The sequence below is a fragment of the Salmo salar genome, chromosome ssa01, assembly GCF_905237065.1.
Source record: "Salmo salar chromosome ssa01, Ssal_v3.1, whole genome shotgun sequence".
NCBI classification, from domain to species: Eukaryota; Metazoa; Chordata; class Actinopteri; order Salmoniformes; family Salmonidae; genus Salmo; species Salmo salar.
Window position 1 is genome coordinate 1,743,014 of NC_059442.1, and position 23,196 is coordinate 1,766,209.

Consider the following 23,196-nt stretch of genomic DNA (forward strand, 5'->3'; position numbering starts at 1 on the left):
CAGGCTCTCACAGGAGAGGAGGCGAGGAGGCTACAGGCTCTCACAGGCGAGGAGGCTATAGGCTCTCACAGGAGATGAGGCTACAGGCTCTCACAGGCGAGGAGGCTACAGGCTCTCACAGGAGAGGAGGCTACAGGCTCTCACAGGCGAGGAGGCTACAGGCTCTCACAGGCGAGGAGGCTACAGGCTCTCGGAGGAGAGGAGGCTACAGGCTCTCGGAGGAGAGGAAGCTACAGGCTCTCACAGGCGAGGAGGCTACAGGCTCTCACAGGCGAGGAGGCTACAGGCTCTCACAGGCGAGGAGGCTACAGGCTTTCACAGGAGAGGAGGCTGGAGGCTACAGGCTCTCAGGGGAGGCTGGAGGCTACAGGCTCTCAGGGGATGCTGGAGGCTACAGGCTCTCAGGGGATGCTGGAGGCTACAGGCTCTCAGGGGATGCTGGAGGCTACAGGCTTTCACAGGAGAGGAGGCTGGAGGCTACAGGCTCTCAGGGGATGCTGGAGGCTACAGGCTCTCACAGGAGAGAAGGCTGGAGGCTACAGGCTCTCACAGGAGAGAAGGCTGGAGGCTACAGGCTCTCACAGGAGAGAAGGCTGGAGGCTACAGGGGAGAGGAGGCTACAGGCTCTCAGAGGAGAGAAGGCTGGAGGCTACAGGCTCTCAGAGGAGACTACACAGGAAGGTGTTTTCCTGTTTGAGGCTTTGTTATAACTGTCTCTTTGTTAGATCCTCAGACAGGAGATCTCTGTTAGGAGAGAGAGACATGGAGATGACTATCAACTATACAGCCTGACTGGCTCCACGAGGACTTCCAGGCTAAGAGGGGAGGCAGACCGCTGGGGCTATTGAGGTGTGTTTTGGATATTAACAGAGGGGAAAACTGAGCTCCTGTACAGGAATGAAACCAGCGCAGCCCAGTGGCTTTAACCTTACAGGGTTGTGGTTGGTAGTTCCTGTTAAAACTATACAATCAGACTGAGGTTTCCCAGCTTAACAGAGGAGGCTGGAGTATTCAGGGGTGTCGGTGAGTCCGGACATCAACAGAAGAAACACAAGAGGGGAAGAAAACATGGACTAGCCTTGTCCCAGATCTATTCGGCACGTCAAGGACCCACAGGAGTTGGTAAGACAGCGTAAACAGATCAGGGACTGAATAAAGGACAGTCATAAGACCCTGTTCTAAACTAGTGAGATACATAGAACATTATACCTGTTCTCTCTAACAGCTCTGTCTGGATGTGTTGCTGCATTTAAGTGTTTAAAATTATATATATATATATTTAACATTTATTTAACTAGGCAAGTCAGTTATATACAAATTCTTATTTACAATGACAGCCTACCAGGGAACAGTGGGTTAACTGCTTTGTTCAGGGGCGTAATGACAGATTTTTACCTTGTCAGCTCAGGGATTCGATCTTGGAACGTTTTGGTTACTGGCCCAACGCTCCAACCACTAGGCTACCTAATACTATGCTAACTATTTAAAGGTGTAGTTAGCATAAACATAACCACATGTAACATGGATTTACATTAGATTACTCATCAAAAGTCCCAATGTAAAGTTATCCCTCCCTTTTCTATTACTGGAGTTATTACAGAAAACCCATCAGAATTCCCAACAATGCCCAAGTCATGTCCGAAAATGTTTTTCCGGGTGTGATGTATAATATAGAGGACCCATCAAGCCAGCCTATTCCCTATAATGTAAACTCAAACATAATATAACTTCAAATGTACAATTAAACCAAATCGTCATGACTAATGGTTTCAATTGAATTTTCAGCCAACTTACAAGTAAATACTAAGAATTTATTGTTACAAATCAACTTGCAACGTTGCTAGCTAACTATCCCGACCAGATCACCGACCATTTCGAATCCCATCGTACCTTCTCCGCTGTGCAATCTGGTTTCAGAGCTGGTCATGGGTGCACCTCAGCCATGCTCAAGGTCCTAAACGACATCATAACCGCCATCGATAAAAGACAGTCCTGTGCAGCCGTATTCATCGACCTGGCCAAGGCTTTCAACTCTGTCAATCACCGCATTCTTATCAGCAGACTCAACAGCCTTGGCTTCTCAAATGATTGCCTCGCCTGGTTCACCAACTACTTCTCAGACAGAGTTCAGTGTGTCAAATCGGAGGGCCTGTTGTCCGGACCTTTGGCAGTCTCTATGGGGGTGCCACAGGGTTCAATTCTCGGGCCGACTCTCTTCTCTGTGTACATCAATGATGTCGCTCTTGCTGCTGGTGATTCTCTGATCCACCTCTACGCAGACAACACCATTCTGTATACTTCTGGCCCTTCTTTGGACACTGTGTTAACAAACCTCCAAACGACCTTCAATGCCATACAACTCTCCTTCTGAGGCCTCCAACAGCTCTTAAACTCAAGTAAAACTAAATGCATGCTCTTCAACCGATCACTGCCCGCCCATCTAGTATCACTACTCTGGACGGTTCTGACTTAGAATATGTGGACAACTACAAATACCTAGGTGTCTGGTTAGACTGTAAACTCTCCTTCCAAACTCACATTAAACATCTCCAATCCAAAATTAAATCTAGAATCGGCGTCCTATTTCGCAACAAAGCCTCCTTCACTCATGCTGCCAAACATACCCTCGTAAAACTGACCATCCTACCGATCCTCGACTTCGGTGATGTTATTTACAAAATAGCCTCCAACACTCTACTCAGCAAATTGGATGCAGTCTATCACAGTGCCATCCGTTTTGTCACCAAAGCCACATATACTACCCACCACTGTGACCTGTATGCTCTCGTTGGCTGGCCCTCGCTACATATTCGTCGCCAAACCCACTGGCTCCAGGTCATCTATAAGTTATTGCAAGGTAAAGCCCCGCCTTATCTCAGCTCACTGGTCACCATAGCAGCACCCACATGTAGCACGCGCTCCAGCAGGTATATCTCACTGGTCATCCCCAAAGCCAACTCCTCCTTTGGCCACCTTTCCTTCCAGTTCTCTGCTGCCAATGACCGGAACGAACTGCAATAATCTCTGAAGCTGGAGACTCTTATCTTCCTCACTAGCTTTAAGCACCAGCTGTCAGAGCAGCTCACAGATCACTGCACCTGTACATAGCCCATCTGTAAATAGCCCACCCAACTACCTCATCCCCATATTGTTATTATTTTTTCTTCTCCTTTCCACCCCAGTATCTCTACTTGCACATTCATCTTCTGCACATCTATCACTCCAGTGTTTAATTGCTATATTGTAATTACTTTGCCACTACAGCCTATTTATTGCCTTACCTCCCTAATCTTACCTCATTTGCACACACTGTATATAGACTTTTTTCTACTGTATTATTGACTGTCTGCTTGTTTATTCCATGTGTAACTCTGTGTTGTTGTTTGTGTCGCACTGCTTTGCTTTATCTTGACCAGGTCTCAGTTGTAAATGAGAACTTGTTCTCAACTAGCCTAGCTGGTTAAATAAAGGTGAAATAAAAAAAATATATAAAAAAAATCCTGCTAACGTTAGCCCTACCAGTCTACTAACGTTAGCCCTACCAGTGTGCTAACGTTAGCCTACCAGTGTGCTAACGTTAGCCTACCAGTGTGCTAACGGTAGCCCTACCAGTCTGCTAACGTTAGCCCTACCAGTCTGCTAACGTTAGCCCTACCAGTCTGCTAACGTTAGCCCTACTGTTCTGCTAACGTTAGCCCTACTGTTCTGCTAACGGTAGCCCTACTATTCTGCTAACGTTAGCCCTACTATTCTGCTAACGTTAGCCCTACTATTCTGCTAACGTTAGCCCTACTATTCTGCTAACGTTAGCCCTACTATTCTGCTAACGTTAGCCCTACTATTCTGCTAACGTTAGCCCTACTATTCTGCTAACGTTAGCCCTACTATTCTGCTAACGTTAGCCCTACTATTCTGCTAACGGTAGCCCTACTATTCTGCTAACGGTAGCCCTACTATTCTGTTAACGGTAGCCCTACTATTCTGCTAACGGTAGCCCTACTATTCTGCTAACGTTAGCCCTACTATTCTGCTAACGTTAGCCCTACTATTCTGCTAACGTTAGCCCTACTATTCTGCTAACGTTAGCCCTACTATTCTGCTAACGTTAGCCCTACTATTCTGCTAACGTTAGCCCTACTATTCTGCTAACGTTAGCCCTACTATTCTGCTAACGTTAGCCCTACTATTCTGCTAACGGTAGCCCTACTATTCTGCTAACGGTAGCCCTACTATTCTGCTAACGTTAGCCCTACTATTCTGCTAACGGTAGCCCTACTATTCTGCTAACGTTAGCCCTACTATTCTGCTAACGTTAGCCCTACTATTCTGCTAACGTTAGCCCTACTATTCTGCTAATGGTAGCCCTACTATTCTGCTAACGTTAGCCCTACTATTCTGCTAACGGTAGCCCTACTATTCTGCTAACGGTAGCCCTACTATTCTGCTAACGTTAGCCCTACTATTCTGCTAACGTTAGCCCTACTATTCTGCTAACGTTAGCCCTACTATTCTGCTAACGTTAGCCCTACTATTCTGCTAACGTTAGCCCTACTATTCTGCTAACGTTAGCCCTACTATTCTGCTAACGGTAGCCCTACTATTCTGCTAACGGTAGCCCTACTATTCTGCTAACGTTAGCCCTACTATTCTGCTAACGGTAGCCCTACTATTCTGCTAACGTTAGCCCTACTATTCTGCTAACGTTAGCCCTACTATTCTGCTAACGTTAGCCCTACTATTCTGCTAACGTTAGCCCTACTATTCTGCTAATGTTAGCCCTACTATTCTGCTAATGGTAGCCCTACTATTCTGCTAACGTTAGCCCTACTATTCTGCTAACGTTAGCCCTACTATTCTGCTAATGTTAGCCCTACTATTCTGCTAATGTTAGCCCTACTATTCTGCTAACGTTAGCCCTACTATTCTGCTAATGTTAGCCCTACTATTCTGCTAATGGTAGCCCTACTATTCTGCTAACGGTAGCCCTACTATTCTGCTAACGGTAGCCCTACTATTCTGCTAACGGTAGCCCTACTATTCTGCTAACGTTAGCCCTACTAGTCCGCTAATGTTACGTTAGCCCTGAATGAGTCAGCCAGTTACTATCAACACCTAGCTTACAGCTACATTAAAGTAAACAACAGGCTGTTATACAGAGAGCTGGGGACTAACTAGCCTGAGTGCCACATCTGTTTGTGCTCTTGCCAACTCCATTGCTGTCATTGTCAAGACAGACAAACAGACTGGCACTCAGGCTGGGGACTAACTGATATGACTGGTGAGGTGTAGAAACAAACTAAATGTGATAGCTATCTGGTAGTAGAAAGCATACCAGGTAGAATGACTGGTAGTTTAGCAGACAGACAGCATACCAGGTAGAATGACTGGTAGTTTAGCAGACAGACAGCATACCAGGTAGAATGACTGGTAGTTTAGCAGACAGACAGTATACCTGGTAGAATGACTGGTAGTTGATCAGACAGTCTCTAGCAGACAGACAGACAGCATACCAGGTAGAATGACTGGTAGTTTAGCAGACAGACAGTATACCTGGTAGAATGACTGGTAGTTGATCAGACAGTCTCTAGCAGACAGACAGACAGCATACCAGGTAGAATGACTGGTAGTTGATCAGACAGTAGACAGTGATCAAGCTTCTCCTTTACTCTGATCAGGTGGTAGAGGACTAATACATGTCTTTCTTTCTCTCCCCTTAAGTTCCACATGTCTGTCAGCCAGGTGTGGTTCCCCAGGTGCAGCAGGTGTCCCGTTGGGAAGCTGCAGGGTGTGACTGTCCATCAAACATCCCCATCCCGCTCCCCTCCTCCTCTCAGCAGGTACGCAGCTCCCCCCAGGAAACCCCCTACCTCTCTCTCCCTCCCTCCCTCCCTCCCTCCAGTCCGGGGGTGTAGTCTCTGGGGCAGGGGGAGGGGTTAGGGTGGAGCAGGGGTGGGGTCCAGGACCGTGGCAGGGGGGCGTGGTCAGATACAGGTGGAGGGCTGTGCAGAGGCGTGCTTCCTGTTCCTCAGACCACCTGACTTCTCCTTGTAACCAAGACACATCTGCTGAGACACATCCACGAGGGCCGAGGCCACCGTTAGCCCTACACAGAGAGAGGAAGTGATGTATTAGTAACAGGAAGTGATGTATTAGTTTGTCACTAAACAGTATGGGCCTTAGGATACAGTGGTGAATTCAGGGGATTGTTGCGATTTAAACAAATAGAATATGATGTATTAATAGAACTATTCATCAAGCCACTCTGGGCTTTGAAAGTCTAATTATATAGATTCATATCTGATTAGTGTGTATTATATAGAGAAACATACAGTCTATTAACATAGTTCTACGTCAGAGTGTTTAGATAACCAGTCTATTAACATAGTTCTACGTCAGTGTTTAGATAACCAGTCTATTAACATAGTTCTACGTCAGTGTTTAGATAACCAGTCTATTAACATAGTTCTACGTCAGTGTTTAGATAACCAGTCTATTAACATAGTTCTACGTCAGTGTTTAGATAACCAGTCTATTAACATAGTTCTACGTCAGTGTTTAGATAACCAGTCTATTAACATAGTTCTACGTCAGAGTGTTTAGATAACCAGTCTATTAACATAGTTCTACGTCAGAGTGTTTAGATAATCATACAGTCTATTAACATAGTTCTACGTCAGAGTGTTTAGATAAACATACATTCTATTAACATAGTTCTACGTCAGAGTGTTTAGATAAACATACAGTCTATTAACATAGTTCTACGTCAGAGTGTTTAGATAAACATACATTCTATTAACATAGTTCTACGTCAGAGTGTTTAGATAATCATACAGTCTATTAACATAGTTCTACGTCAGAGTGTTTAGATAATCATACAGTCTATTAACATAGTTCTACGTCAGAGTGTTTAGATAAACATACATTCTATTAACATAGTTCTACGTCAGTGTTTAGATAACCAGTCTATTAACATAGTTCTACGTCAGAGTGTTTAGATAGCCAGTCTATTAACATAGGTCTACGTCAGAGTGTTCAGAATTAAAGCATGGTAATCACAGCTAATCTCACATCCTCCTATACAGACACGTAAATACTGTATTCTGTATCTACTGCATCTTGCCTATGCCGCTCTGTCATGGCTCATCCATATATTTCTATGTATATATTCTTATTCCATTCCTTTACTTAGATGTGTGTGTATTAGGTAGTTGTTGGGGAATTGTTATATTACTTGTTAGATATTACTGTACTGTCGGAGCAAGAAGAACAAGCATTTCGCTACACTCACATTAACACCTGCTAACCATGTGACCAATAACACCTGCTGACCATGTGACCAATAACACCTGTTGACCATGTGACCAATAACACCTGTTGACCATGTGACCAATAACACCTGCTGACCATGTGACCAATAACACCTGCTAACCATGTGACCAATAACACCTGCTGACCATGTGACCAATAACACCTGTTGACCATGTGACCAATAACACCTGCTGACCATGTGACCAATAACACCTGTTGACCATGTGACCAATAACACCTGCTGACCATGTGACCAATAACACCTGTTGACCATGTGACCAATAACACCTGTTGACCATGTGACCAATAACACCTGCTGACCATGTGACCAATAACACCTGTTGACCATGTGACCAATAACACCTGTTGACCATGTGACCAATAACACCTGCTGACCATGTGACCAATAACACCTGTTGACCATGTGACCAATAACACCTGTTGACCATGTGACCAATAACACCTGTTGACCATGTGACCAATAACACCTGTTGACCATGTGACCAATAACACCTGTTGACCATGTGACCAATAACACATGTTGACCATGTGACCAATAACACCTGTTGACCATGTGACCAATAACACCTGTTGACCATGTGACCAATAACACCTGTTGACCATGTGACCAATAACACCTGTTGACCATGTGACCAATAACACCTGTTGACCATGTGACCAATAACACCTGTTGACCATGTGACCAATAACACCTGTTGACCATGTGACCAATAACACCTGTTGACCATGTGACCAATAACACCTGTTGACCATGTGACCAATAACACCTGTTGACCATGTGACCAATAACACCTGTTGACCATGTGACCAATAACACCTGCTGACCATGTGACCAATAACACCTGTTGACCATGTGACCAATAACACCTGCTAACCATGTGACCAATAACACCTGTTGACCATGTGACCAATAACACCTGTTGACCATGTGACCAATAACACCTGTTGACCATGTGACCAATAACACCTGCTAACCATGTGACCAATAACACCTGTTGACCATGTGACCAATAACACCTGTTGACCATGTGACCAATAACACCTGTTGACCATGTGACCAATAACACCTGTTGACCATGTGACCAATAACACCTGTTGACCATGTGACCAATAACACCTGTTGACCATGTGACCAATAACACCTGCTGACCATGTGACCAATAACACCTGCTAACCATGTGACCAATAACACCTGCTAACCATGTGACCAATAACACCTGTTGACCATGTGACCAATAACACCTGTTGACCATGTGACCAATAACACCTGTTGACCATGTGACCAATAACACCTGCTGACCATGTGACCAATAACACCTGTTGACCATGTGACCAATAACACCTGTTGACCATGTGACCAATAACACCTGCTGACCATGTGACCAATAACACCTGCTGACCATGTGACCAATAACACCTGTTGACCATGTGACCAATAACACCTGCTAACCATGTGACCAATAACACCTGTTGACCATGTGACCAATAACACCTGTTGACCATGTGACCAATAACACCTGCTGACCATGTGACCAATAACACCTGCTGACCATGTGACCAATAACACCTGCTAACCATGTGATCAATAACACCTGTTGACCATGTGACCAATAACATCTGCTGACCATGTGACCAATAACACCTGTTGACCATGTGACCAATAACACCTGTTGACCATGTGACCAATAACACCTGCTGACCATGTGACCAATAACACCTGTTGACCATGTGACCAATAACACCTGTTGACCATGTGACCAATAACACCTGTTGACCATGTGACCAATAACATCTGTTGACCATGTGACCAATAACATCTGTTGACCATGTGACCAATAACACCTGTTGACCATGTGACCAATAACACCTGCTGACCATGTGACCAATAACACCTGTTGACCATGTGACCAATAACACCTGTTGACCATGTGACCAATAACACCTGTTGACCATGTGACCAATAACACCTGTTGACCATGTGACCAATAACACCTGTTGACCATGTGACCAATAACACCTGTTGACCATGTGACCAATAACACCTGTTGACCATGTGACCAATAACACCTGCTGACCATGTGACCAATAACACCTGCTGACCATGTGACCAATAACACCTGTTGACCATGTGACCAATAACACCTGTTGACCATGTGACCAATAACACCTGTTGACCATGTGACCAATAACATCTGCTGACCATGTGACCAATAACACCTGTTGACCATGTGACCAATAACACCTGTTGACCATGTGACCAATAACACCTGTTGACCATGTGGACCAATAACATCTGCTAACCATGTGGGACCAATAACACCTGTTGACCATGTGGACCAATAACACCTGTTGACCATGTGACCAATAACATCTGTTGACCATGTGGACCAATAACACCTGCTAACCATGTGACCAATAACACCTGTTGACCATGTGACCAATAACACCTGTTGACCATGTGACCAATAACATCTGCTGACCATGTGACCAATAACATCTGCTGACCATGTGACCAATAACATCTGTTGACCATGTGACCAATAACACCTGTTGACCATGTGACCAATAACACCTGTTGACCATGTGACCAATAACACCTGCTGACCATGTGACCAATAACACCTGCTGACCATGTGACCAATAACACCTGTTGACCATGTGACCAATAACATCTGCTGACCATGTGACCAATAACACCTGCTAACCATGTGACCAATAACACCTGTTGACCATGTGACCAATAACACCTGTTAACCATGTGACCAATAACACCTGCTGACCATGTGACCAATAACACCTGCTAACCATGTGACCAATAACACCTGCTGACCATGTGACCAATAACACCTGCTAACCATGTGACCAATAACACCTGTTGACCATGTGACCAATAACACCTGTTGACCATGTGACCAATAACACCTGCTAACCATGTGACCAATAACACCTGCTAACCATGTGACCAATAACATCAACTAACCATGTGTATGGACCAATAACATCTGCTAACCATGTGTATGGACCAATAACATCTGCTAACCATGTGTATGGACCAATAACATCTGCTAACCATGTGTATGGACCAATAACATCTGCTAACCATGTGTATGGACCAATAACATCTGCTAACCATGTGACCAATAACATCAACTAACCAATAACATCTGCTAACCATGTGACCAATAACATCTGCTAACCATGTGTATGGACCAATAACATCTGAACATGATGTTGTGACAGCAGGGATGTTGATGGTCAGAACATGATGTTGTGACAGCAGGGATGTTGATGGACAGAACATGATGTTGTGACAGCAGGGATGTTGATGGTCAGAACATGATGTTGTTGGACAGAACATGATGTTGTGACAGCAGGGATGTTGATGGACAGAACATGATGTTGTGTAAAGGACTGAAACAGATCCTCGGGGAGGGGGCAGCCTCGGTGTGCTCCAGATGGAAGGTTTTGTTATGACAGAGAGACAATTTAATTAATAAAAGACCTAAAGCTGAGAGAGAGAGAGAGAGAGAGACAGAGAGAGAGAGAGAGAGAGAGAGAGAGAGAGAGAGAGAGAGAGAGAGAGAGAGAGAGAGAGAGAGAGAGAGAGAGAGAGAGGTGTCATCACTCTATCTTACCAGACTGACCGGGTGGGGGGATGCCCCCGGTGCCTCTGGGTAAACGGACGAAGATGGAGAGGACAGCAGCCTTGTTCCCAAAACACGGCTCCAGGGCGATGGGCTTGGGCACCGTCTGGACAGGAAAGAGAGACATCAGGTAAGACGTTAGAGATACAATTTGCATTGTATTTAATTCTCTGTGTCACATCAACAGTCCCGCTGAGCATGACAAGGAATTGGCTAAAGAGCAGAAACAGACTGGCAGTCCAGATAACCAGTTAACTGTTGAATGCTCCTGTACACTTTACTGTAACATTTCATCAGAGCTCTCCAGTCAGACAGACACAGTGGATTGTAGTGTGAAGACAGTTCACACTCTAGCCTCCCACAACAGAGAACAATCTCTCTCTTCCTCCTTGACAGCCCTTCTCACCATCAATCTCTCTAGCAATCTCTCTAGCAATCTCTCTAGCAATCTCTCTAGCAATCTCTCTAGCAAACTCTCTAGCAAACTCTCTAGCAAACTCTCTAGCAAACTCTCTAGCAATCTCACCATCAATCTCACCATCAATCTCACCATCAATCTCACCATCAATCTCACCATCAATCTCACCAGCAAACTCTCTAGCAAACTCTCTAGCAAACTCTCTAGCAAACTCTAGCAATCTCACCATCAATCTCTCTAGCAATCTCTCTAGCAATCTCTCTAGCAAACTCTCTAGCAAACTCTCTAGCAAACTCTCTAGCAAACTCTCTAGCAAACTCTCTAGCAAACTCTCTCCTCTCTATTCTGCTCTTCTCTCTATCCTTCTCTCTCTTCTCTATTCCTCTCATTCGTCTATCTATCCCTCTCTCTTTTCTCTATCCCACGCACATGCACACACATACCTCTCTTTCCAAGAGAGAACAAACACACAGACTGTATCCCAATCAACAAGAGAGAACAAACACACAGACTGTATCCCAATCAACAAGGATGCTGTATTTTTCAGGCAGTATTTCTAGGCAGGACGTCACAATTGGCATGTCCCAATTCCAAGTTACTTTAAAAAAAGGGCAGCATCCCATGAATCCTTCGCCGAGCAGGCTATCTCAAAACATCTTGCGACGCACTGAAAAATCTGAATTAATGGTGGACGAAACTCCCCACTTGGGAGAACATTTTCTAGAAGAATAAAGAATAACTCTATTTATTCACCAAATTATGTAAAAATGTTCAACAAATTAATTTAATGAGAATTTTTTATACAAATGTTAACCTGTTAGGGCTAGGGGGCAGTATTGACACGGCTGGATAAAAAACATACCCGATTTAATCTGGTTACCACTCCTACCCAGTAACTAGAATATGCATATACTTATTACATATGGATAGAAAACACCCTAAAGTTTCTAAAACTGTTTGAATGGTGTCTGTGAGTATAACAGAACTCAAATGGCAGGTCAAAACCTGAGAGATTCCTTTACAGGAAGTGGCCTGTCTGACCATTTCTTGAACTTCTTTTCCATCTCTATCTTTTACTAAGGATCTCTGCTCTAACGTGACACTTCCTACGTTGTCCATAGGCGCTCAGAGCCCGGGAAAAACCTGAATGTCGTCATCCCAGCCCCAGGCTGAAACACATTATCGCCTTTCTCAAGTGGCCGATCAAGGGACTCTGGGCTTAGGCGCGTGACCTGACCGCCCCCGTCTTTGTGATTTTTTCCTCTGTTTGCCGAAAAGGAGATTCCCGGTCGGAATATTATCGCTTTTCTACGAGAAAAATGGCATAAAAATTGATTTTAAACAGCGGTTGACATGCTTCGAAGTACGGTAATGGAGTATTTAGATTTTTTTTGTCACGAATTGCGCCATGCGCGCGACCCTTCTTTACCATTTCGGATAGTGTCTGGAACGCACGAACAAAACGCCGCTATTCGGATATAACGATGGATTATTTTGGACCAAACCAACATTTGTTATTGAAGTAGCAGTCCTGGGAGTGCATTCTGACGAAGACAACAAAAGGTAATCAAACTTTCATAATAGTAAATATGATTATGGTGAGTGCTAAACTTGCCGGGTGTCTAAATAGCTAGCCCGTGATGCCTGGGCTATGTACTTAGAATATTGCAAAATGTGCTTTCACCGAAAAGCTATTTTAAAATCGGACATATCGAGTGCATAGAGGAGGTCTGTATCTATAATTCTTAAAATAATTGTTATGCTTTTTGTGAACGTTTATTGTGAGTAATTTAGTAAAATGTTAGCGAATTCCCCGGAAGTTTGCGGGGGGTATGCTAGTTCTGAACGTCACATGCTAATGTAAAAAGCTGGTTTTTGATATAAATATGAACTTGATTGAACAAAACATGCATGTATTGTATAACATAATGTCCTAGGGTTGTCATCTGATGAAGATCATCAAAGGTTAGTGTTGCATTTAGCTGTCTTCTGGGTTTTTGTGACATTATATGCTAGCTTGAAAAATGGGTGTCTGATTATTTCTGGTTTGGTACTCTGCTGACATAATCTAATGTTTTGCTTTCGTTGTAAAGCCTTTTTGAAATCGGACAGTGTGGTTAGATTAACGAGAGTCTTGTCTTTAAATAGCTGTAAAATAGTCATATGTTTGAGAAATTGAAGTAATATATGATTTTTAAGGTTTTGAAAATCGCGCCACAGGCTTCAAGTGGCTGTTATGTAGGTGGGACGAATTCGTCCCGCCTAGCTCATAGAGGTTAAATAACTGTTGTTTATCAGTCCGTTGCCACACATGGTACGCGCGATAGCCGCACATGGTACGCGCATAGCCAGCACATGGTACGCGCCATAGCCAGCACATGGTACGCGCCATAGCCAGCACATGGTACGCGCGATAGCCAGCACATGGTACGCGCGATAGCCAGCACATGGTACGCGCGATAGCCAGCACATGGTACGCGCGATAGCCAGCACATGGTACGCGCGATAGCTAGCTAACATTAACGTTAGTAGGTGATCTCGTCCTGCTTATCAGTTGTTTACAGATGAACAACTAAACTAAACGCGCCTAATCGTAGTTTCAGCAAAGTGTAAATTGTGAAGACCTGGACAGTTTTTAAATCATGAATTAGTGAACTTGCTAGCCAGCTAAAGGCATGTAACAAATTGTTTTTTCCCCCCCATTTGTTTTTTCAGGGACTGAATTGGGGCACCTGATTGTCTTTCACAAGATTGAATTGGCTTGGCAGGAGAAAACAGTCCTGCCCGACTAGTTTGTAGGTTAGACATTTTAACAACATCTGATGAAAAATGTAGAAAATGCACTAGACTTGCTAGCCAGCCAAGTGATTTGTATTCTGTTGATGAGTCTGTTTAGCAAGCCTGCTTAGTGTAGTAGTAGCAGCTACCTAACGTTAGCTAACTTTAGCTTGTCACTTTCCCTTCGTCATTGTGTTTGGTGTTACAGTACTTGTTCAAACTAGATGATAGGTTATTCTACTTTTACTGTAAACAACTGAACCAGCCTAAAATATGCAAAACTGGTAACAAAACGCATTAATAAAGGTAGTTGTGGCTTCAGCAATCTGAACCAGCTCTGAAATTTGAGCAGTGAGGTACATTTTTCCTCCTTGTCACTGCTTGAAGGACGTGTCATCCTGACACCCTCCAGATGTAAATGCAACAATTTCAACATTTTGTTACAGTTACAGTTCATATAAGGAAATCAGTCAATTGAAATAAATGGATTAGGCCCTAATCTATGCATGTGTAGATCAGCTAGAAAGATGTGTCGGCATCGAGTCTCTGTCTCTGACCCCCTCCTGCTCTACAGCTCAATCGCTGGTTGTTAAACTGTTTTTTTGCCCCTCCCAAAAAGATAGAATGTGTAGATAATTGGCCCTCTTTCTGGGGCTCACCCACAAACAGGACCAAGCCTGGACTGTTGAGGAGTGACGGACTCCATCCTAGCTGGAGGGGTGCTCTCATCTTATCTACGAACATAGACAGGGCTCTAACTCCTCTAGCTCCACAATGAGATAGGGTGCAGGCCAGGCAGCAGGCTGTTAACTACCCTGCCAGCTTAGTGGAGTCTGCCACTAGCACAGTCAGTGTAGTCAGCTCAGCTATCCCCATTGAGACCGTGTCTGTGCCTCGATCTAGGTTGGACAAAACTAAACATGGCGGTGTTCGTCTTAGCAATCTCACTGGAATAAAGACCTCCTCCATTCCTGTCATTATTGAAAGAGATCGTGATACCTCACATCTCAAAATAGGGCTACTTAATGTTAGATCCCTCACTTCCAAGGCAGTTATAGTCAATGAACTAATCACTGATCATAATCTTGATGTGATTGGCCTGACTGAAACATGGCTTAAGCCTGATGAATTTACTGTGTTAAATGAGGCCTCTCCTCCTGGTTACCTTAGTGACCATATCCCCTGCACATCCTGCAAAGGCGGAGGTGTTGCTAACATTTATGACAGCAAATTTCAATTTGCGACCAAAAAAATACTGTGTTTTCTTCATTTGAGCTTCTAGCCATGAAATCTTTGCAGCCTACTAAATCACTTTTTATAGCTACTGGTTACAGGCCTCCTGGGCCATATGCAGTGTTCCTCACTGAGTTCCCTGAATTTCTATCAGACCTTGTAATCATGGCAGATAATATTCCAATTTTTGGTGATTTTAATATTCACATGTGAAAAGTCCACAGACCCACTCCAAAAGGCTTTCGGAGCCATCATCGACTCAGTGGGTTTTGTCCAACATGTCTCTGGACCTACTCACTGCCACAGTCATACTCTGGACCTAGTTTTGTCCCATGGAATAAATGTTGTGGATCTTAATGTTTTTCCTCATAATCCTGGACTATCGGATCACCATTTTATTACGTTTACAATCGCAACAAATAATCTGCTCAGACCCCAACCAAGGAGCATTAAAAGCCGTGCTATATATTCTCAGACAACCCAAAGATTCCTTGATGCCCTTCCAGACTCCCTCCACCAACGCAAGGACGTACAAAAATCGGCTAACCACCTAACTGAGGAACTTAATTTAACCTTGAGTAATACCCTAGATGGAGTAGCAACCCTAAAAACAAAAAACATTGGTCACAAGAAATTCGCTCCCTGGTATACTGAAAATACCCGAGCTCTGAAGCAAGCTTCTAGAAAATTGGAACGGAAATGGCGCCACACCAAACTGGAAGTCTTCCGACTAGCTTGGAAAGACAGTACCGTGCAGTATCGAAGAGCCCTCACTGCTGCTCGATCATCCTATTTTTCCAACCTAATTGAGGAGAATAATCTATTTTTTATACTTTTGCCAAGCAAACTAAAAAGCAGCATTCATCACTTCAGCAGTGATAGATTCATGAACTTCTTTGATGAAAAGATCATGATCAATTGAAAGCAAATTACAGACTCCTCTTTGAATCTGCTCAGCTGTCCTGAGTCTGCACAACACTGCCAGGACCTAGGATCAAGGGAGACACTCAAGTTTTTTAAATCCTGTATCTCTTGAGACATTCATGAAAATAGTCATGGCCTCTAAACAGTCAAGCTGCATACTGGACCATATTCCAACTAAACTACTGAAAGAGCTGCTTCCTGTGCTTGGCCCTCCTATGTTGAACATAATAAACGGATGTGTACCAAGCTCACTAAAAGTGGCAGTAATTAAGCTTCTCTTGAAAAAGCCAAACCTTGACCTTGTAAAACCTTGTAAAAAAACTAAATCGGCCTATATCAAAATCTCCCATTCCTCTCAAACATTTTTGAAAAAGCTGTTACCCATCAACACACTGCCTTCCTGAAGACAAACAATGTATACGAAACGCTTCAGTCTGGTTTTAGACTCCATCATAGCACTGAGACTGCACTTGTGAAGGTGGTAAATGACCTTTTAATGGCGTCAGACCGAGGCTCTGCATCTGTCCTCGTGCTCCTAGATCTTAGTGCCGCTTTTGATACCATCGATCACCACATTATTTTGGAGAGATTAGGAACCTTAATTGGTCTACACGGACAAGTTCTTCCCTGGTTTAGATCTTATCTGTCGGAAAGATAGAAGTTTGTCTCTGTGGATGGTTTGTCCTCTGACAAATTCATTGTAAATTTCGGTGTTCCTCAAGGTTCCGTTTTAGGACCACTATTGTTTTCACTATATATTTTACCTCTTGGGGATGTCATTCGGAAACATAATGTTAACTTTCACTGCTATGCGGATGACACACAGCTGTACATTTCGATGAAACATGGTGAATCCCCAAAATTGCCCTCCCTGGAAGCCTGTGTCTCAGACATAAGGAAGTGGATGGCGGCAAATGTTATACATTTAAACTCGGACAAAACAGAGATGCTAGTTCTAGGTCGCAGGAAACAAAGATATCTTCTGTTGAATCTGACAATGAAGAACCTCGGCGTTACTCTGGACCCTGATCTCTCTTTTGACAAACATTTCAAGGACAGCCATTTTCCATATTCATAACATTGTAAAAATCAGAAACTTTCTGTCCATAAATGATGCAGAAAAGTTACTCCATGCTTTTGTCACTTCTAGATTAGACTACTGCAAGGCTCTACTTTCCGGCTACCCGGATAAAGCACTAAATAAACTTCAGTTAGTGCTAAACACGGCTGCTAGAATCTTGACTAGAACCAAAACATTTGATTATATAACTCCAGTGCTAGCCTCCCTACACTGGCTTCCTGTTAAGGCTAGGGCTGATTTCAAGGTTTTACTGCTAACCTACAAAGCATTACATGGGCTTGCTCCGACCTATCTCTCCTACACGTACGCTATGGTCACAAGACGCAGGCCTCCTTATTGTCCCTACAATTTCTAAGCAAACAGTTGGAGGAAGGGCTTTCTCCTATAGAGCTCCATTTTTATGGAATGATCTGCCTACCCATGTGAGAGATGCAGACTCTGGCTCGACCTTTAAGTCTTTATTGAAGACTCATTTCTTCAGTAGGTCCTATGATTGAGTGTAGTCTGGCCCAGGAGTGTGAAGGTGAACGGAAAGGCTCTGGAGCAACGAACCGCCCTTGCTGTCTCTGCCTGGCCGGTTCCCCTCTCTCCACTGGGATTCTCTGCCTCTAACCCTATTACAGGGGCTGAGTCACTGGCTCACTGGTGCTCTTCCATGCCGTCCCTAGGAGGGGAGTGTCACTTGAGTGGGTTGAGTCACTGACGTGGTCTTCCTGTCTGGTTTGGTGCCCTCCCTCAGGTTTGTGCCGTGGGGGAGATCTTCGTGGGCTATACTCGGCCTTGTCTCAGGATGGTAAGTTGGTGGTTGGAGATATCCCTCTAGTGGTGTGGGGGCTGTGCTTTGACGAAGTGGGTGGGGTTATATCCTGCCTGTTTGGCCCTGTCCGGGGGTATCATCGGATGGGGCCACAGTGTCTTCTGACCCCTCCTGTCTCAGCCTCCAGTATTTATGCTGCAATAGTTTATGTGTCGGGGGGGCTAGGGTCAGTCTTATGTCTGGAGTATTTCTCCTGTCTTATTCGGTGTCCTGTGTGAATTTAATTATGCTCCCTCTAATTCTCTCTCTCTCTCCCTCTCCTCCCGGAAGACCTGAGCCCTAGGACCATGCCTCAGGACTACCTGGCCTGATGACTCCTTGCTGTCCCCAGTCCACCTGGTCGTGCTGCTGCTCCAGTTTCAACTGTTCTATCCCACGGCTATGAAACCCTGACCTGCTCACCAGACGTGCTACCTTGTCCCGGACCTGCTGTTTTCGACTCACTCGCTACACCGCACCTGCTGTCTCGAACTCTGAATGCTCGGCTATGAAAAGCCAACTGACATTTACTCCTGAGGTGCTGACCTGTTGCACCCTCTACAACCACTGTGATTATTATTATCATCTGACCTTGCTGGTCATTTATGAACATTTGAACATTTTGGCCATGTTCTGTTATAATCTCCACCCGGCACAGCCAGAAGAGGACTGGCCACCCCTCATAGCCTGGTTCCTCTCTAGGTTTCTTCCAAGGTTCTGGCCTTTCTAGGGAGTTTTTCTTAGCCACCGTGCTTCTACCCCTGCATTGCTTACTGTTGGGGGGGTTTTAGGCTGGGTTTCTGTACAGCACTTTGTGACATCAGCTGATGTAGAAAGGTCTTTATAAATACATTTGATTGATAGGAATCCTGGTGAGGCCCCATAGTGCAGTCATAGGAACCCTGGTGAGGCCCCATAGTGCAGTCATAGGAACCCTGGTGAGGCCCCATAGTGCAGTCATAGGAACCCTGGTGAGGCCCCATAGTGCAGTCATAGGAACCCTGGTGAGGCCCCATAGTGCAGTCATAGGAACCCTGGTGAGGCCCCATCGTGCAGTCATAGGAACCCTGGTGAGGCCCCATAGTGCAGTCATAGGAACCCTGGTGAGGCCCCATCGTGCAGTCATAGGAACCCTGGTGAGGCCCCATAGTGCAGTCATAGGAATCCTGGTGAGGCCCCATAGTGCAGTCATAGGAACCCTGGTGAGGCCCCATAGTGCAGTCATAGGAACCCTGGTGAGGCCCCATAGTGCAGTCATAGGAACCCTGGTGAGGCCCCATAGTGCAGTCATAGGAACCCTGGTGAGGCCCCATAGTGCAGTCATAGGAACCCTGGTGAGGCCCCATAGTGCAGTCATAGGAACCCTGGTGAGGCCCCATAGTGCCTTACTTCTGCAAGGCCCAACTACTTATAATACAGATAAAAATCTGTTATATGTTGTTAAGAAACTGCTTGCTAAGGTTACGGTTAGGTTTAGGTTTAACATAAGGGTTAGGGTTAGGTTTAACATAAGGGTTAGGTTTAACATAAGGGTTAGGGTCAGGTTTAACATAAGGGTTAGGGTCAGGTTTAACATAAGGGTTAGGGTTAGGTTTAACATAAGGGTTAGGTTTAACATAAGGGTTAGGGTCAGGTTTAACATAAGGGTCAGGTTTAACATAAGGGTCAGGATAAGGGTAGTGGATAGTTAGTTGAAATGTTGCCAGTTATTGAACATCTACCTCTATCAAAATAAAGTGTTACTGATAGGAATACTGAAACCTTTTCACCAAGAACATACTGGAAGAGAGGAGAACTGAGGACGACGAAGATAACTGAGGATGATGAAGAGGAGAACAGATGATGATGAAAACATTCCCCCATTGCTGACATCACAGATCTGAGGACAAGTGGCTTTGGGGGAAGGGGATTGGCTGACGGGACAGCGATGTCACAGTCTGAGGTCACACTCACCTTGACGTTTCCACCAATTAGGTCCGGCGGCTCCTCGTCCGTTTCCAAGGCAACATTGATGGTGGCGAACGGCCGGCTGGCCATCTGCTGCATCTCACGGAGGAGTTGCTGAGATGAAGAAGAGGATGAGGAGGGTCAGTGATGAAGAACGAGGACAGCCCATTTTGGCACACTCAAAAAAATACTAAATAGGGTATACAGCACACTACATAGGGTATATAGCGCACTAAATAGGGTATACAGCACACTACATAGGGTATACAGCGCACTACATAGGGTATACAGCACACTACATAGGGTATATAGCGCAGTAAATAGGGTATACAGTACACTACAGAGGTTATATAGCGCACTAAATAGGGTATACAGTACACTACAGAGGTTATATAGCGCACTAAATAGGGTATACAGTACACTACAGAGGTTATATAGCGCACTAAATAGGGTATACAGTACACTACATAGGGTATACAGTACACTACAGAGGGTATATAGTGCACTAAATAGGGTATACAGTACACTACATAGGGTATACAGTACACTACAGAGGGTATATAGTGCACTAAATAGGGTATACAGTACACTACATAGGGTATACAGCACACTACATAGGCTATATAGCGCACTAAATAGGGTATACAGCACAATACATAGGGTATACAGTACACTACAGAGGGTATATAGTGCACTACATAGGGTATACAGTACACTAAATAGGGTATACAGTACACTACATAGGTTATATAGCGCACTAAATAGGGTATACAGCACACTACAGAGGGTATATAGTGCACTACATAGGGTATACAGTACACTAAATAGGGTATACAGCACACTACATAGGGTATATAGCGCACTAAATAGGGTATACAGCGCACTACATAGGGTATATAGTGCACTACATAGGGTATATAGCGCACTACATATGGTATATAGTGACACTTCATAGGGTATATAGCACACTACATAGGGTATAAAATGCACAACATAGGATATACAGCTCACTACATAGGGTACATAGTGCCCCTACATAGGGTACGTAGTGCACTGCATAGGGCATATAGCGCACTACATAGGGTATATAGCGCACTACATATGGTATATAGCGCACTACATAGGATATATAGTGCACTACATAGGATATACAGTTCACTACATAGGGTATATAGTGCCACTACATAGGGTATATAGTGCCACCACATAGGGTATATAGCGCACTACATAGGGTATATAGTGCACTACATATGGTATATAGTGACACTTCATATGGTATATAGTGACACTACATAGGGTATAAAATGCACTACATAGGGTACGTAGCGCACTACATAGGGTACGTAGCGCACTACATAGGGTACGTAGCGCACTACATAGGGTATATAGTGCCACTACATAGGGTATATAGCGCACGTAGCGCACTACATAGGGAAAAGGGTGTCACTTGGGACTCATCATAGTAAGGCTTTAAATAACCTACACCACCCCACCCTAACCTACACCACCCTAACCTACACCACCCCACCATACCCCACCCTAACCTACACCACCCTAACCTACACCACCCCACCATACCCCACCCTAACCTACAGCACCCCACCCTAACCTACACCACCCTAACCTACACCACCCCACCCTAACCTACACCACCCTAACCTACACCACCCCACCATACCCCACCCTAACCTACACCACCCTAACCTACACCACCCCACCATACCCACCTAACCTACAGCACCCCACCCTAACCTACACCACCCTAACCTACACCACCCCACCCTAACCTACACCACCCTAACCTACACCACCCCACCATACCCCACCCTAACCTACACCACCCCACCATAAGACCCCACCTAACCTACACCACCCCACCCTAACCCACACCACCCTAACCTACACCACCCCACCATACCCCACCCTAACCTACAGCACCCCACCCTAACCTACACCACCCCACCATACCAGACCCCACCCTAACCTACACCACCCTCCCTAACCTACACCACCCAAACCTACACCACCCCATCATACCAGACCCCACCCTAACCTACACCACCCCACCCTAACCTACACCACCCTAACCTACACCACCCCATCATACCAGACCCCACCCTAACCTACACCACCCCATCCTAACCTACACCACCCTAACCCACACCACCCTAACCTACATCACCCCATCATACCAGACCCCACCCTAACCTACACCACCCCACCCCATCCTAACCTACATCACCCCACCCTAACCTACACCACCCTAACCCACACCACCCTAACCTACACCACCCCATCATACCAGACCCCACCCTAACCTACACCACCCTAACCTACACCATCCCACCTAAACCTATACCACCCCACCCCACCCTAACCTACACCACCCTAACCTACACCACCCTAACCTACACCACCCCACCATACCAGACCCCACCCTAACCTACCCCACCCTAACCTACACCACCCCACCCTAACCTACACCACCCACCCTAACCTACACCACCCCACCCTAACCTACACCACCCCACCCTAACCTACACCACCCCACCATACCAGACCCCACCCTAACCTACACCACCCCACCCTAACCTACACCACCCTAACCTACACCACCCCACCCTAACCTACACCACCCTAACCTACACCACCCCACCATACCAGACCCCACCCTAACCTACCCTACCCCACCCCACCCTAACCTACACCACACCACCCCACCATACCAGACCCCACCCTAACCTACACCACCCCACCCTAACCTACCCCACCCTACACCACCCCACCCTAACCTACCCCACCCTAACCTACACCACCCCACCCTACACCACCCCACCCTAACCTACACCACCCCACCCTAACCTACACCACCCCACCCTAACCTACACCACCCTAACCTACCCCACCCTAACACCACCCCACCCTAACCTACCCCCCACACCACCCCACCCTAACACCACCCCACCGTAACACCACCCCACCCTACACCACCCCACCCTAACCTACACCACCCTAACCCACACCACCCCATCATACCAGACCCCAC

The 23,196-nt window shown here is 45.3% G+C and overlaps 1 protein-coding gene across 6 annotated transcripts in view; it reads right to left on the reverse strand.

Moving 5' to 3' along the window:
* Positions 1–3,662: 3,662 nt before the first annotated feature.
* The window catches only part of LOC106610160 (attractin), a 210,059-nt gene continuing 190,525 nt past the window's right edge, over positions 3,663–23,196 (reverse strand). For 4 of the 6 annotated variants that reach the window (XM_045704612.1, XM_045704577.1, XM_045704555.1 and 1 more), the window contains exons 27-29: positions 20,157–20,264; positions 10,965–11,079; positions 3,663–6,103 (exon numbers count right to left, since the gene is read on the reverse strand). In XM_045704612.1, coding sequence (XP_045560568.1) covers positions 5,982–6,103; positions 10,965–11,079; positions 20,157–20,264 — 345 coding nt within the window. In that variant the 3' untranslated portion in view covers positions 3,663–5,981. The remainder of the gene's footprint in view (positions 6,104–10,964; positions 11,080–20,156; positions 20,265–23,196) is intronic. The other 2 variants (XR_006761182.1, XM_045704633.1) reach the window with 2 other exon arrangements.